Source organism: Chelon labrosus, assembly GCF_963514085.1.
Source record: "Chelon labrosus genome assembly, chromosome: 13".
In the NCBI taxonomy this organism is placed as follows: Eukaryota; Metazoa; Chordata; class Actinopteri; order Mugiliformes; family Mugilidae; genus Chelon; species Chelon labrosus.
In genome coordinates, this window is record NC_140346.1 from 6,527,802 (window position 1) to 6,542,694 (window position 14,893).

Sequence of the window (14,893 nt, forward strand, 5' to 3'; positions counted from 1 at the left end):
AGATGGACAAAAAACATCTGGAAGTGATTTCAGCAATGGGGTCAATCCGCTGAGGGTTCTGGGGCAGCCTTCCACTCACTCGTAGTGAACAGTCACTTTCACACACACACAGACAACTCTAGGCAGCTGGAGGAATTTTGCCCAAAAGACTCACAAAGATCCTCTATACTCTCAAGCTCAGTTTTCAGGATGTACAGTCAACCTCTGATGCAATCCCTGAAAAACCACTGGTTTAGTCACTTTACTTTTTTGGCTGTTTCCTGGAGTCCAAGAGATGTATCACAGAAAACAGGGCATGATGTGAAGGTTTTCTCTGTCTCTCGCACACACACTCGTTGCCAAACACACACAGGATAGCCGTGAGCTGCCGTGCATGATACCCACTTCTCTCGCCTTCTTTCTCCTTTTCTTTGCTTGTCTCCTTTCCAGTCAGCTCCTTGGCAGGTTACCAGCCCAGTGTAGCATGGTAACCTGCCAAACCCTTGTGTGGCTGCCCACTTTTTTTAAGGACCATTCAAGACCAGAAGTGTCTGTGTATCCAGACACTTGCAATTAAATAAAGCAAAAAAAGGCTTTATACACAAGGTTTTACTGAGTTGTAACACGTGAAAAAAAACAACTGCTGTGAGGGTAAACCGCTGTGATCTAAGCCTTCCTCGTGTCCTGCAGAGACACACCCTGCTGAGTCAGTGTTGTGCATGGACACAAACTACACACACCGATTTAAAAAAAAACTGGATCTCCAGTTAAAAGTTAAATGTGCTGCAGACACTAACACGATGTTTCCCCCCGTATGTGGTTTATGCTTTTAACGTTTGTTTGTTTCCCCGTCGCTGACACGCCTAACAATTGTTGCCATTTTTTCGTCAAACACAAAAAGTGAGCAACGGCAGACGCTGACACCACAATGTGAGAATAGTCCATTTATTACGCTTGTCATTCACATATATATAAAGTTATATACAATATAGTTACATACATACAAATATAAACTTCTGAAACTAAGACTGGGCTAATCTGATTTTCAGTTAACCAATAGAAAAGATGGATTTCGGTTAAAAAGCTCCAAACCAAAATACTTAAGACTCTTAACAGATTGCTCACAGTCACAAATCCTACCATGCAGTCTTGAGGCCGATGGTCCTCTAAATACCACAGTAACGCAAGGTCACACGTGACGGCGCAGTGCAGCGTGGTGTTTAATCATCAACACACACCAGCATCACTTCATATCCAAACATGTGATCACTTTGTCGGTCAAATTAGTTGTGTTGTTGAGACAGCCTATTCAACCGGAGACTGCAGGTCAGAGCAGACTTCTCCTCAACATGGTCACGGCTCATTTACTCCTGTTGAGCAATGTCGTCGAATCAAACACAACACAGGTCAATGCGTGTTGTGTCAAAGGCTGCTTGTAGTTCATTTTCAAAGGCTGTTACACCAAACTTGTAGCGTTGTCGTGAAGAGAAATTGTGCAGTGGACGAGACTGCGCTCAAAAGAAAGAGAATTCAAGTAATGAAATTGTTATTTTGAGGATAAACATTAAAGTATGTGTAACAAGACTACACTGTAAGTATCAAACCCAAATAAAAGACATTTATTTGGGTTTGATACTTAAAGCCAGTAAAGCCAGCAGCCTGTTAGCTTAGCTTACAGCACTGAGACTGGTAATAGGGGATAAAAAGATAACTTGGTTATGAAGGTAACAGAACCACCTTGTAAATAGGTTATATTTTTATCTTTTTTGCAACCAAATTTTTGAAGGTTGAATTAAATTAACTTGAAAAAAATTTGTTAACTTGTGAGATTTAGAGCCATGACACACCAAGCCACCGGTTGACTGTAGGCCACTGTGAAGCTGTCAGGGATTATTTTTGTGAAGACCCATTGCTCCACAGGATTTACATTGAATCAGCAATGGAACCTGCAAATATTTTCATAATGACATGGCCATCCGGGATGAAGGAAGCTCCTTGATGGTCCAAACTGTTCCAGTTTTGTCATATAAATGTCAAATACAGACTACTGCCACTTTCAGGTCTGGAGAGTTATTTCCTCTTGCGTGGGTGCAGAACATGTGCACATGCTAGTTGTCTGTAGTCTTTGCAGTGTGTTTGGCCGAGACACAGTCCACTGCCGTTGCTGTTAGTTCTTTGATGTCGGTTTGGTGTATCCAAGGTTCCTCAAACAGGATAACATTTTTCCCCAGCTTCCAATCTTTATGCAAAGCTGGGCTAATAAGCTTCCGGCTGTGGTTTCATACTGAACAAACAAACATGAGAGTGGTATCAATTTTCTCAAGGAACTCTCCACAAGCCTTTGTCCTTTTCTATTAAGCATCACATTCAAAGTCGAATGAAAAATCTTAGTGGTTAACAGTTGTTCAATATCCCTCCATTTGGATATTATGGGCAATATGTAGAAGGCAAGTTTAAGTGCATTACTTAAAAAAAAACAACTGGAATAAGTGCAAATAACTCTTAGTATGGTCCCACGTTGAATCTAACTTTAAGTAATCTACAAACATAACTTTACAAAACGTATATGAATCATGAAAGGCTGTTAGATGTAAAAGTAATTGTTCTGAGCTATGTAAAAATGCAGCTTCACTGTGCTTTGAAAAGGTACAGCACGGATGATATTGTGTTAAGAGTTTGTGAAGGCTACTTTAAACCTTTAAGACATTCCACGGTATCACCTTCAGTTAGATGTAACTGAGTTAGACAACACAAAAAAAGAAGTGTTTTGCATATCAAAGCAGGTAAGGCACAGCTCTGGCGTCAGGATTGGAAGGAGTGGTCCATGTCCACAGGCACAGTCTCACAACACAACGCCCTCCACGTTACAGTTCAGAACCTCATTACGCTGGACTTGCCCCATCTGCCTGTGGAACTGCCCCTGCTTCTGGGTCCTCCAGCAGTGGATGTTTCGCCCAAGGGTGATACTCTTTATGCTGGGCAGGTGGGTCAGTATGTTCGTTGGCAAGGACGACACACCAGAAGCAGACAAATTCAGCTCTTGCAGAGAGTCTAGTCCGCTGAACATTGCAGGGTCCAGACTCTGAAGTTTGGGGTTGTTTGAGAGATCCAGGACTTGAAGGCTCTGCAGGCCCTTGAAGCTGTGAGGATCAATCTGCTGAAGCTCATGGAGACCACTAATGGACAAATAAACCAGATCTTTCAGCTGAGCGAAGGCTCCCTCCTTGATTTGCGTGATGGGATTACCATCCAAATTGAGGTACCTCAGCGGAAGTCCTGCCATGCTCGGCACACTAGACAGTTGGTTTGCTGATAGGTTTAGGCTCTGAATGTGTATAACTCTTCCATGCAAAGTGGCAGAGACTGACACAAGCTTGTTATGAGACAAATCTACGGTGACAGGTTCGCCGTTAACTTTGGCAGCGAAGACGTCCATGTCAAACTCCCGGAAGCTGTTGTGGCTGAGGTCGACTTCAGACAGAGGGAGCCCAGAGAAACAGCTTGACGAGAGGCTCTCCAGGTTGTTGTAGCTCAGATCCAGAGTCTCCAGGTAGCGCAGCTTGGACAGCGCACTGGGGCTAACCTGAAAGTGGGAAGACCAGGAACAAGTTAACAAAAACAACAAAAACGGACAGAGTTCAGAGTTGCAAGTCAAAACTGCTGAAACTAAAAATATCAAAATGGGTCTCATTTTATCTCAGTATGTTGGTCCATGGTCCACATTAAATAGACCATGTTAAAAACATGGTTTGTCCACTTTTTTATTTTAATGTAAAACTGTTTTACTACTTATCCTTCCTCTATAGGTGTATACACAAATTAAAAGTGACCAGTAAATGTAAAATGCTGAAACGTACAACAAATAATATCCTTGCAAATTTACACATCCATTAGCCACAAACCAACATTAGCTGTCACGCGGAGTCATGTTTGCGTCTACCTAATGAATATCAACACAGTAGTCCCTCTGCTTTTAAGTCTGCTTTCATCTGCACCACCTCCTTAGGGAAATTGCTGGCTGTTTACTGCTACAATCAAAAGGGCTCAGAGAGGAGATGGCTGGTACCTTAATATATTTGGCAAGTGTTGCAAATTCCCTTTCTATCTAAACTTAGCAAAGAGTGGCAAAGATTAGCCATAAGTCGTATCCAAATACAAAACACCAAAGAGTGTAACTGACCTTTGTGATATGGTTGCTGCTGAGGTCCAAGCTGACGAGGGTGGTGTAGCCTGGGCCAGCTAACATGGTGTCGCTGAGCGGGCCCATGGTGTTGGAGGACAAGTCCAGGTGGGCAGTGTCCAGCGGGATGGGGATGGGCATGGAGACACTGGGCCCCAGCCCTCGGCAGTCCACCCTGGTCAGGCTGAAGCTGTCGAACAGGCCGAAGCTTTCCACCTCACAGTGGCAACCGGGGTGGCAGTTCTTGACAGCGCTGGACTGGACGGCCGCCAGCAGCGACAGGCCAAACCACAGGAGAAGTGCCATTGTTCTCTGGAGAGAGAACGAATTCATTATTAACATTTGAGACCTGCTAAACCGCAGCACTCCTGCACAGGCTGCAAAGGTTATCATGATACAAAAAGGAACAGCCTTGATCAGCAGATCAGATCAGAACGCCTCGTACAAGACTCCTCACAGAACACCTGCCCTGTGATATTAGAAATTCAAGGAGCTGCTCCCTGCTCAAATGCCATCTTCAAGGCTTTTGTTAAGCTTTGTGAAAAGACTTTAAAGCCTTCATTTGTGCAACTTGAGTAGCCCCAATTTCCCTCGCTCTTGGCCTCCCAACGGGTGTGACCTAATTTCTTTGATCAATGAGTTCATTTGCACTTTCTTACAATGAGTTAGGTTGTAAAAATGAGAATCTGAGGGTAATGTAAATCTCCGCTCCGTCCTGAAATCAGGTAACAACGAGAAGTGCCCATATCTTGAGCATGTCAGTGCAGTTCAGATTTAGAGATAATGTATCACTATAAAATTATTAAAGAATAATGTAATAGTAATTATAAAATATAATAACGGAAACTAAATAAACAACATATAAATCAATCATTTTAAATTTTGAAATAAACATTTGAAAAAAACACATTATCGACATAAATGCACCTTAAAATAACAGAATATTATATAAATATATATCAGATTTGTTAAATACTGCACCGACTGTGATAAAACCAGAGAAGAGAACCCATCGTACCTCTCTGCAGCTCTTGCTCGGTCGCTATGTGTTTATCTGTGTAAGGTTGCAGTTCAACTAAAGCAACGTGTGCGCACATACACAAATGTTCAAATAAGTGTTGTGCAACAGGCAGAAATGAACAGTCACGGTCAACTCGCCCGGGCACGACACAGCAGAAAGTTTGCGTGTTAAAGGTGCAGTCCGCACTTTATAGCGCAGACATGTCATACAGCCTCAGTTTATGTTGCAATAACAAACTGCGGACCAGATTCTGACTGTATGGGATAAGCAATAATGGCATACTAAGTGGCTCCTATTAGAGCTTTTATCAGGAATATCTAACAAGGGTTAAGGTTATTTATCTTACCTTATGTAACAGGATGAGTTCACATCGCTGCATACTTGCTGTGGGTCAGCATATGCAGACTGATTACCACGGCTCAAAGTCTAATTAGTAAAACCTGTTCACCTCTGTGCAGTGTTCTTTTTTGTGTTGACCCCTGAACCTCTAGCTACCACTGGCTGAAATGGGAGTGTGCGTGCGCGCCAGGTCAGAGTCCCTCTAGCCGACTAGATGGGACTGGCCAAGCTTTTAAGACTGTCAAGTTAAGTACAGAAACCTTTCACCCGCTGAACAAAATTTAACAGGACTTTTTCCAGCTGAGCTCTTCCCAAGCTACATAGTCCAACCATGGAACGAACCACATCAAGGATGTGGGAGGGGAAAAGTTGGCAAATGATTTTTAAACTAACATCTACAGCAAATGCTGTTTTTCCATTATAAAATTTACAGTAAGTTTCTTCTCAGCCGTCTGCGCGGTAACAAGTTTGTTTCCCTTGAAACTCCAGGCCTCAAAGAGAACTGCCTCGTCTTAAAACCACACAGAAGGCATACTCCGGCTAAACGTGGGAAACTGCCAGTAAAACCACTCTTTTCCACCATCCACCAATCTGGTCTTCAGCAGCTCGTCACCTCTGCGTGGTTTTTTGCGACCGCCTGTCCCTCAACCCTCTCTCCATCTGTTGCTTGAGCGAGGATTGTGAACTTTCTGCGCCAGGTGTTCCTCTCGACCTCTCGCCAATAAATCTCGGCGAGCAGCAAACTGCTGCCGGCGCTGCCCTCAAATCAGACACATTCTAACTACTGCAATTACCCGACGGCAACAGCAGTCCGAGCTGTGAACCCTCTGAATGGGCAATTGGCAGGGGCTTGTGAAATCACGCCCCCCACCCCCACCAACACCTTCTCACTTTCAGGGGTCTTTTTATCCTGAGAAATCGGTACGACAGCCAATAGCTATTTATTTAGAGACCCACCTACAGCTGACACACACACCACTAATTGCTCTTTGTTGCATAGACTCTGCTGAACTACAACTTCTCACCTAATGACAAAGTTCTGATAAACTTCATGGCTGTGATAATTTAATTCTGGAAGTGTGTTATCAGCTTAAGTGTGTCAAAAGTCATTGTAAAAGCTTTTATTGCCTACAGGTCAAATCCTTATCTAAAGCCAAATGAAAGCTTGTCTACCAGCTGCCAGCCGTTCCTCATCTGCATACGATTGTGTTGTGACATAAGAAACTTTAGTCAGGGCAGCAGACAGAGCAAACATCACTTGTAATCTATTCATCTGTACTATTTAACACCTCACCCAGTTCTTCTTTTTGTTCGGCGCTCTGATGTATTCTACGTGTCGCAGAGACCGCTCTGTCCCAATTTAATCCACGAGCTGAAAGCGCAAAACTGTGTAATTAGGAGATGGGTGCCACACTAATCCGTTTAAGACATATTAATACACGACACCGAGGGGAAGGAGGGGAGTTTCAACTGAATTGACTTAAGTGTTTTAAAACAATTAGGGGGCGATGGAAAGCCTACGGATATGGCGAATAAATGAATTCAGCAGCGAGGAGACTCGTCATGTTCATCTCAGTGCATTGTTCCACAAAGCCAGAGGAAACAGACTCAGAGTGGCATGTAAATACACTCACTTTCCAGTTCATTAAGCACCCTAGTGAAAACTAATACAGTCTAATAAAAACAGAATGCACTTAATCTCCATGAGGGTTTCTGGTATTCAGGATTTGTTTAAAATAACTGAGAGGGCTGTTGATTCAACTGTGTTTTTATCTTGAAATTTTGCAGGCTGTGCTTTTTCTTTTTTTTTTTGATGACTCCGTTTTAGTCAGAGGGCTAGGCTAAATAACAGCTTTTATGTTTGATTCAATCCGGTTTAACAGCACCACAAACTCCATCCTACAAAAAAAACATGGAATTGCGACATATCTGACGCTGTTTCAGCGTAAAGTGAACATTAGAACAGTGTGCATGTGACAAATAAAACCTATCTTATTTCTTATCTTATGAAGCGTATTTGATGCAGGACTGTTACATTAGAATGGATTCCTTATCACCAGTGACTCAACCTTTTGGCCACCAAGCGTACTAATGCTTCATTAATACTGAATAAACGTCAATAAACAGTACAGTTCAACAGGTTAACTTCACTTTAGGCTATAATAATAATGATAAATGATAGGCACACTGCCCTTTCATTTAACAGAAAAAAAGTTATTACCAAAAACCTTCCAGTCTAAAGGTGAAATTAAATTCAAGTTCAGCATTTAAGGATTGCATTACATTCTGGTTGAACTGCTTTATACTTCTGTTACAGTAACTTTAAAACTGAGATCTACTTTTCACTCTGCTACATCTATTGAACATCTTCCGGTTTTAAAAAGGGGAACTACCCACCAGCCACAACATAAAACTGCTGATTACACAGATATGCAACAATAACACAAGTCTAAAGTGAAATGCCATAACATAGAATAATGTTGGAACGCAGTCATTTTACTTAAATAACTTTTAACAACTACTACATCCTTTACTGACACTTCTCTGTTATCCAAACCACAGACCTGGTGATGGCTGATTCCTTCTTGATTTGCATATCACTCCTCACATCTCGTCTCCTCAACTTTGTCTCAGCTCTCTCGTGCAATGCCTCAACGTGAACCAGCGTGCCATGCCAGGCCGGGAAGTGAACAGGAGACAAGGAGAGGCGGGTGTTCGCTCGCAGCACGGGCACCTCTGCAGATCAAATTTCTTGCAGCCGTACGTGGCAAACACTGCTGCGATCTGTCTTTCCTGATAAAACACCTAAAAACAGCCATCCTCATCTGCACTAAAGTAACTTTTACTGCCAACCCCGCCCCCTTTTTAGTGGCTGTCAGCACAGCGCCACATGTCACCTCTGCGCGCATCTTTCACTTTACGCACCGCAAACTTTCTTTCTCTGTCTGGATCGTTTGTGGTAACGACACACAAGAGCCTGGTCAGTGCAGACGGGACACCAGGGGCGGTTTCTTCAACAGAGGCAAACGTGAAATCTGATCTGACCAGAGGTCCCAAATGGTCTGCTGCGTTCCTGCGTCCAAAAAAAAAAACTACGCCGCGGGTCGACGATGATTTAACGGGCGTTTAGCTGGACACAGAGGAAACACGACCCCCACTTTGATCGCTTTACTCGTCAGCCCGTGTTAACTTACTTTGGAGCCTTTCATCCAAACAGTCCGCGTTTCACTTCACCGCTCCCATTTTCCAGCCCCTCGCAGCGCTCCTGCGTCCCGGTGCTTCGTCTGTCTGCTGGTCTTCATGGGCTCTGCAGATCTCTCCCCGTGTGTGTGCGTGTCTGTTCCGCCGCAATAAAGTGCCAAGAGCTGGCAGCTCTGCCCCGACACTCGTCTGTTCCCATCCCATAAAGTCCTGTCTGGGCTTCGGCTCGTTTTACCACCGTAAAGCAAGCAAGCATGCAAAATAAGAGCACTTCCTGTTGGGGATCTCCAAAACAAAGCGCTTCAACTTCAACTTTAGCAGGGGTTCACTTCTAGTTTAGGCTAAAACACTAGAGCAAAACATAGGTCGTCACTGATAATGTCAGTTGGGTCTTTAAATGTGTTTCCTAGGCTACTGGTGCCATGGCGCTTGTGTTGGTCAGAATGTGGAATTAATCATTTAAGCTATAAACATCGCTACCGTGAATTAATCTAATTAAATACAGCTGTTTTATTTTTTTAGAACTACAGAGAATAAATGTACGGTTGCAATTCAAATAGTCTCTTAAAAGCAAAGTATGGCATTGAAAAAAAACTTCCATTTCTCCCTCGACAAATTCTTACGGCTTTACTTTGAAAGGACAGCGCATGTAACTTCCGGGTTCGGTTCGTCACAGTCTATGGTCTCAGGTGGTTTTGACGCTGCTCGCCAGTGCGCACTCTAGCGTTAGAGGCGCAAATAACGAGACCACATGAAAAAAGACGGGCTGAAACACATTGTTGCGCAACGAAGGCGGCGGTTTGTTTCATTTGGCCCCGAGTTTACACTTTGATAAAACTGATAAAAAATAATGAGAACGGAAACGCAGGCTCTTCCTGTTGCTGCGTACACAGACAGAACGAGCCCCTAGTGTAGCAGACTGCTAGCGGGGCCACATTCTGCAGGCTTAAGTAAAGTAATTCAGTAAAATGTTACATATATTCACATGCACTTATGAGTTATGAGGCAAAAATGTTAGGCTAAAGTACTAAAATGGTGATTATTACTTACAACAGGCCTACTTTTTTGCAGGCCATAGTAAACTGACACATTATGCTACACCCACGTGTGATAAAACTGTAACAAGTCCTCATAATGGAGGGCCAGAAACTCACAGGTCAAGTGTGATGAATTACAGTGAACATCTGCTGCTGCTCACACAATGCTGAGCCCCCTCCCCTCATCTGCGCTGTCAGCCATTGTTTTCCTCTCAAGAGCATGACAGCATTGCAGCACACACCCCTACAGTGCACGCACTCTCAGGGGTCTGCACAAGCTAAGGCCACCATTAGCCAGCCAGCCAGTCAGCTACAAATGCATGGAAGGAGCGATGAAAGAGGAAGTATGTTCTGTTGTTTTGTTGCTACACCGCCCACCAGCCTCTTGCACGAGGTTGGGACATGTTGAGGCTGTGAAGCGTGCTTTCAGTTTGTAAAATGAACTGAACAAACCTGGTAGAAGAAAAAGAATATTTTCAAACTTATCACATGCTATCCCAGTCTTTGTGTGAATTATTAATGTGAAATTTTGACTGTAAGGGAAATCATCTATGTTAATTAAAGCTCTGTTAAAACTTGTGAATATTTGGGCCCAGTAGCATAGCTTCTGTAATAATAATACCTTGTACCTTACCTTGTCTATTAAACACTGGAAATTATGGAATGAAGAAAAAGTATTTTTTATTTATATTGTTCAGTGGAAGAAGTAGTTTTGCAAGCAATTAGCTTCTGTCTTCTTTACGTATTGTTGATATTTTCTAAGAAGCAGCTTATAAATCGGTAGCCTTTCACACAGGACATCTCAACTGTTTTTAATGCTCCACTGTTGCACCCTTAAGGGTGTTGTGGAAGATGTGCCATTATTAATTATTTAGTTTGAAAGCAAAGTGTTTAACCTTAAAACTTGAAGGATCACTTAAAGTTAAGTAAAGTTCTGTTGACAAAGATTTAGAAATTCCCCTCCGGTCAAAAATAAGTATGTCCACTAGATGGCGACAGAGCTCAGTACATTCTCAATGAAGCGCCAATAAAATCATAAATAAAAACAAAGCTTGCAGGCTGCAGGAGATGTCTTATTCAGAATGGCTGCCTTGTTACAAATACCAGTCAATAATTCCCAACTTGTGCCTCACAGTTATGACTACGTAGTGAGTTACTATTTATATTTTTAAAATCCTCCATCTAAACTACACGCAACATGGACCTACAGCTGGTATTTATTCTCTATGAATCATGCATAGTTTGTGTATCTGTATCTCCATTCTAAGGATAAACTGCAATCTGCAACTCCCGAGGTACGAACTGTACTGGGATAGACAGCTCTTAGGTTTTCTGCTCCTGCTGTCTAATCTCCAACTTCCAAATTTAGCATCCCTGAATGAGTCGATAAGGATGGTGATATCTGTTGAGTGCTGTTTGTCATGTTCTACCTGGGCATTCCTATGTTATGTTTTTAATGTTAGGCCTCCATTGTAAAATAGATCTCTGTTCTCAATAGGACAAACCTGGTTAAATAAAGGCTAGGTAAAAAACAAAACAACAACAAAAAAAAAGCGAGCGCAAAAGTAATTAACATCTTTAGGCGATCTATCTAAATGGAGTTTTATTCACAAAGTTGCTTTAAAATTATTTAATATAGGCATACTCTCCCTATTTAAAAAAGGGAGGACATTCATAGAGGAGCAGGATTTCATAGAGCTCACAATAACCTTTGTTATTCTAGCGTAAGCAACATTCAAGGATCTTTGGCCTGTTAAGTGGACATTCTGCCCACTTCACCTTTAATATGTCCGCTTTGAAATATTCTGTTCCCTGGTGTCTCCATTCAGCTTTGACTGGTGTAATATTTCCATCCTATTTTACCAATCCAAGGACGCGTTCAATCATTCACCTCCTCCTTGCCTACACTGCGTTTTACGTTTCCCTGCATGCTGCATACTGGACAGTGATAGAAAGGTGACTTGTCTATTAAGATTCTGATACATTTTGAATGCTCTTACTACCTCCTCCTGTCTGCTTCTTGAATTTTTTAAAATGATTTTATTATACATTTGATTTGCTCGTAGACGCCTGTCTGTGTCCAGCACAGCACAGAGCTTGTCTCGGGAGCAGCATCACGTTGTGTGCTGTGCTTACCGCTCGCTGGGTGGACATTTCGCCGTGTCATCATTTCTGTCCTCTATTCCTGGACGCAGGACAGCGTCGTCAAGGTGATGCGTTTAAGAGGCTCTTCAGCTTATGTGGGATATGGGTCAACAAAGGTGGAATCACTTTGCAGCTCCATGTGCACTTAAGATGATGGTATATTTTTTTTTTATCATGTTTCCTTACGGCATTGTCTTAAGAAGTCTGTTGTCAGGTGAGAGTTTAAAGGGACAAGGTTTTACAGGTAATGTGACACATCCAGACAGAGAGAGTTCGACAAGGAGACAGGCAGACAGAAAAGGTGGCTCTTTCTCTGCCTCTCTATCTCATCTGTTTCTCTCTATCACAAACACACACACACATATTAATACAACCTTAAACATCCCCATTTAATTCCAAAACCAGACCAAAGTCTGATTCTACAGACATTTGAATGGATGGGAAAGGTGAGGGCCGACTAAGATGTCCCCACTTACACACCGTTGTGACTTCACGTCTGTTGAACTATTCATTTCAGCTAGTCCCATGAAACACACTCCCCTCCACAAGTACTGGAACAGTGAGGCAAATTCATTTATTTTTGCTGTAGACAGAAAACATTCGGGTTTGACATCAAAAGAAGAATACGAGACAAAGGATCAACATTTCAGCTTTTACATCTGGATCTGATCCACAACTTAGGAGATATCATTATTTGTAACGGAACACCAAATTTTTAGGTGAGTATTGGAACAGATAGACTTAAAATAAATTAAACTGAATGAGATATTCAGTTGCACAAATATTTAGTTGCATATCCTTTGCATGCAATAACAGCATCAAGCCTGTGACCCACTGACATCACCAAACTTTTGCATTCTTCTTTTGTGATGCTTTTCCAAGCTTGCAATGCAGCCTCTTTCAGTTGTTGTTTATTTTGGGGGGTAAGGGTCTGGAGACTGACTTGGCCAGTCTAAAACTGTCCACTTTGTGCTCCTGATGAACTCCTTTGCTGTTTTGGCAGTGTGTTTTGGGTCATTATCTTGCTGCATGATGAGGGATCTGCTGCCATCACAGGTTACATCCTCAGTGGAGATTAATGAGCCTGTCCCAGAAGGAGCCATATAAGCCCAAACCATGGCATTACCGCCACCGTGTTTCACAGATCTTGTATGTTTGGGATCATGAGCAGATCCTTTCGTTCTCCACACTTTAGCCTTTCCGTCACTTTGGTAAAGGTTAATCTTTGTCTCATCAGTCCATAAAAATTGTCCCAGAATGTTTGAGGCTTGTCTCTGTACTTTTTGGCAAAATCCAGCCTGGCCTTCCTATTCTTCTTGCTAATGAGTGGTTTGCATCTTCTGGTGTCGCCTCTGTACCTTCTGCTTGTAGTAGATTGTGATAAATTCACTCCTGCCATCTGGAGGTTGCTGCTGACGTCACTAACAGTTGTTTTAGGGTCTTTCCTTACAGCGCTCACAATGTTTCTGTCGTCAGCTGCTGTTGTTTTCCTTGGTCTCCCTGTTCCACTTAGTACACCAGTGGTTTCTTTCTTCTTCATGACATTCCACATGGTTGTACTGGCCATTGCTTATGTTTGTGCCATGGCTCTGGTTGTTTTTCCCTCTTCTCTCAGTTTCACAATTCTTGATTTTCACCCATAGACAGCTCTCTGGTTTTCGTGTTAGTTACACCTTTAATTATAAATGCAGTCTGCACAGGCAAAACCCAAATCTGAAAGTGAGCGCAGACATTCAGCGCTATTTAGTGTTTGAGTAATTAATGTAATAGGTGTGTTCTTTTGATGTCAAAAGAACCTCTTTCTATCCAGTTAGATTGGTGTTACTCTGCATGGGCAATTGCAATTGATTCCAAACCACATGAATGAACAAAATGCTGATATTTACACATGCTTCACAAGCTGTCATTTCGCATTTCCTAAGACACTCTTCTTTTTAATACAAGCTACCACTGTACGATCTGACATGGTTAAGTCATCCATCCAGCCTGTAGTTTGTCCTCAACGCCGCTGTGATGTTGTGGCAACCAGCTGCTCTCGCCGGGCAGGCTGCTTCACCGGTGGAGTCTTTTCAAGAAGACCTAAAATGACTGACGCAGGCAAGACGCAGCAGAACTCGTGAGACCCGCAGGGAAAGCCCTTCGTTATCTCTAATTACTCCCACCCCACCAGGGTTCAAATTCATTACATCTGAGGGACCTGCTGTACTTGTGAGGCATATTAGGCCAATTAAAGTTCAGGTGTCGATGTGCAATGTGGCTGAGGTGTCTCCATGGCGAGCCAAATGACCCCACTTCTGCGAAACAGAAAATGTTGGTTCACTGAATATTTGCCAAGGCAGTTCGAGCGGTTTGAATATGAGGCAGAGAACCATGTATTAAATCATCCTGTTAAAATTCAGTGAAGAAAACTGTGGCTATGGATCCAGAAAGAAGGGCCTGCGCAGCCTGCATGACAGCAAGGCTTTTAGAGTACACTAAGGCCTGCTGTCAATCCTCTTATATTGTGCCTCACTGAAAATGGATTAGTGAGTAACACCTACGTTTTGGCCCAGGTCACTTTGAAGGGATTTCATTGAATGGGCCTGTAGCTGAAACTGCCCTCCTATAGCTTATTGATTAATAGAATAAAAACGTTTTCTTTTTTGTACATATATTCAACAATTATTTGGAGGAAGATTGCTCGGTTTTTGACAGGATTTTTAACTTGATTTGGAACCACTGGGATCTTTTTCCCCCAAAAAGAAACATGACAAACGACATACTTTTAAAAGTAACGCCCAGAGATGGATTTTTGTTCTTTTTGAGACATGTTGCCTGAGAATAGAGGTGTTTGTGGAAACGCACGGGAGCCTTCAGAGACGCTGACTGCGGGGCGTAAGTAGCTCTCCAGGGTGCTGAAGTTGTTTCCAAACGCTCCAGACGCAGCGCCCCGAGCTCTTCGCGTCACTTTGAGCCAGCGGATCCGTGCGCGATGCCAGGGGCCGTGTCTTC

General features: G+C 42.8%; 1 protein-coding gene across 1 annotated transcript; it reads right to left on the bottom strand.

The window, feature by feature from the left end:
* Nucleotides 1–908: 908 nt before the first annotated feature.
* On the bottom strand, nt 909–8,978 carry tsku (tsukushi small leucine rich proteoglycan homolog). Its single transcript, XM_084558771.1, has 3 exons — nt 8,714–8,978; nt 4,160–4,471; nt 909–3,562 (listed from the first exon to the last, which is right to left on the bottom strand). The coding sequence occupies exons 1-3, from the start codon at nt 8,726–8,728 to the stop codon at nt 2,822–2,824; spliced, it is 1,068 nt and encodes a 355-aa protein (XP_084414897.1). The 5' UTR covers nt 8,729–8,978; the 3' UTR covers nt 909–2,821.
* Between the last annotated feature and the right edge of the window lie 5,915 nt (nt 8,979–14,893).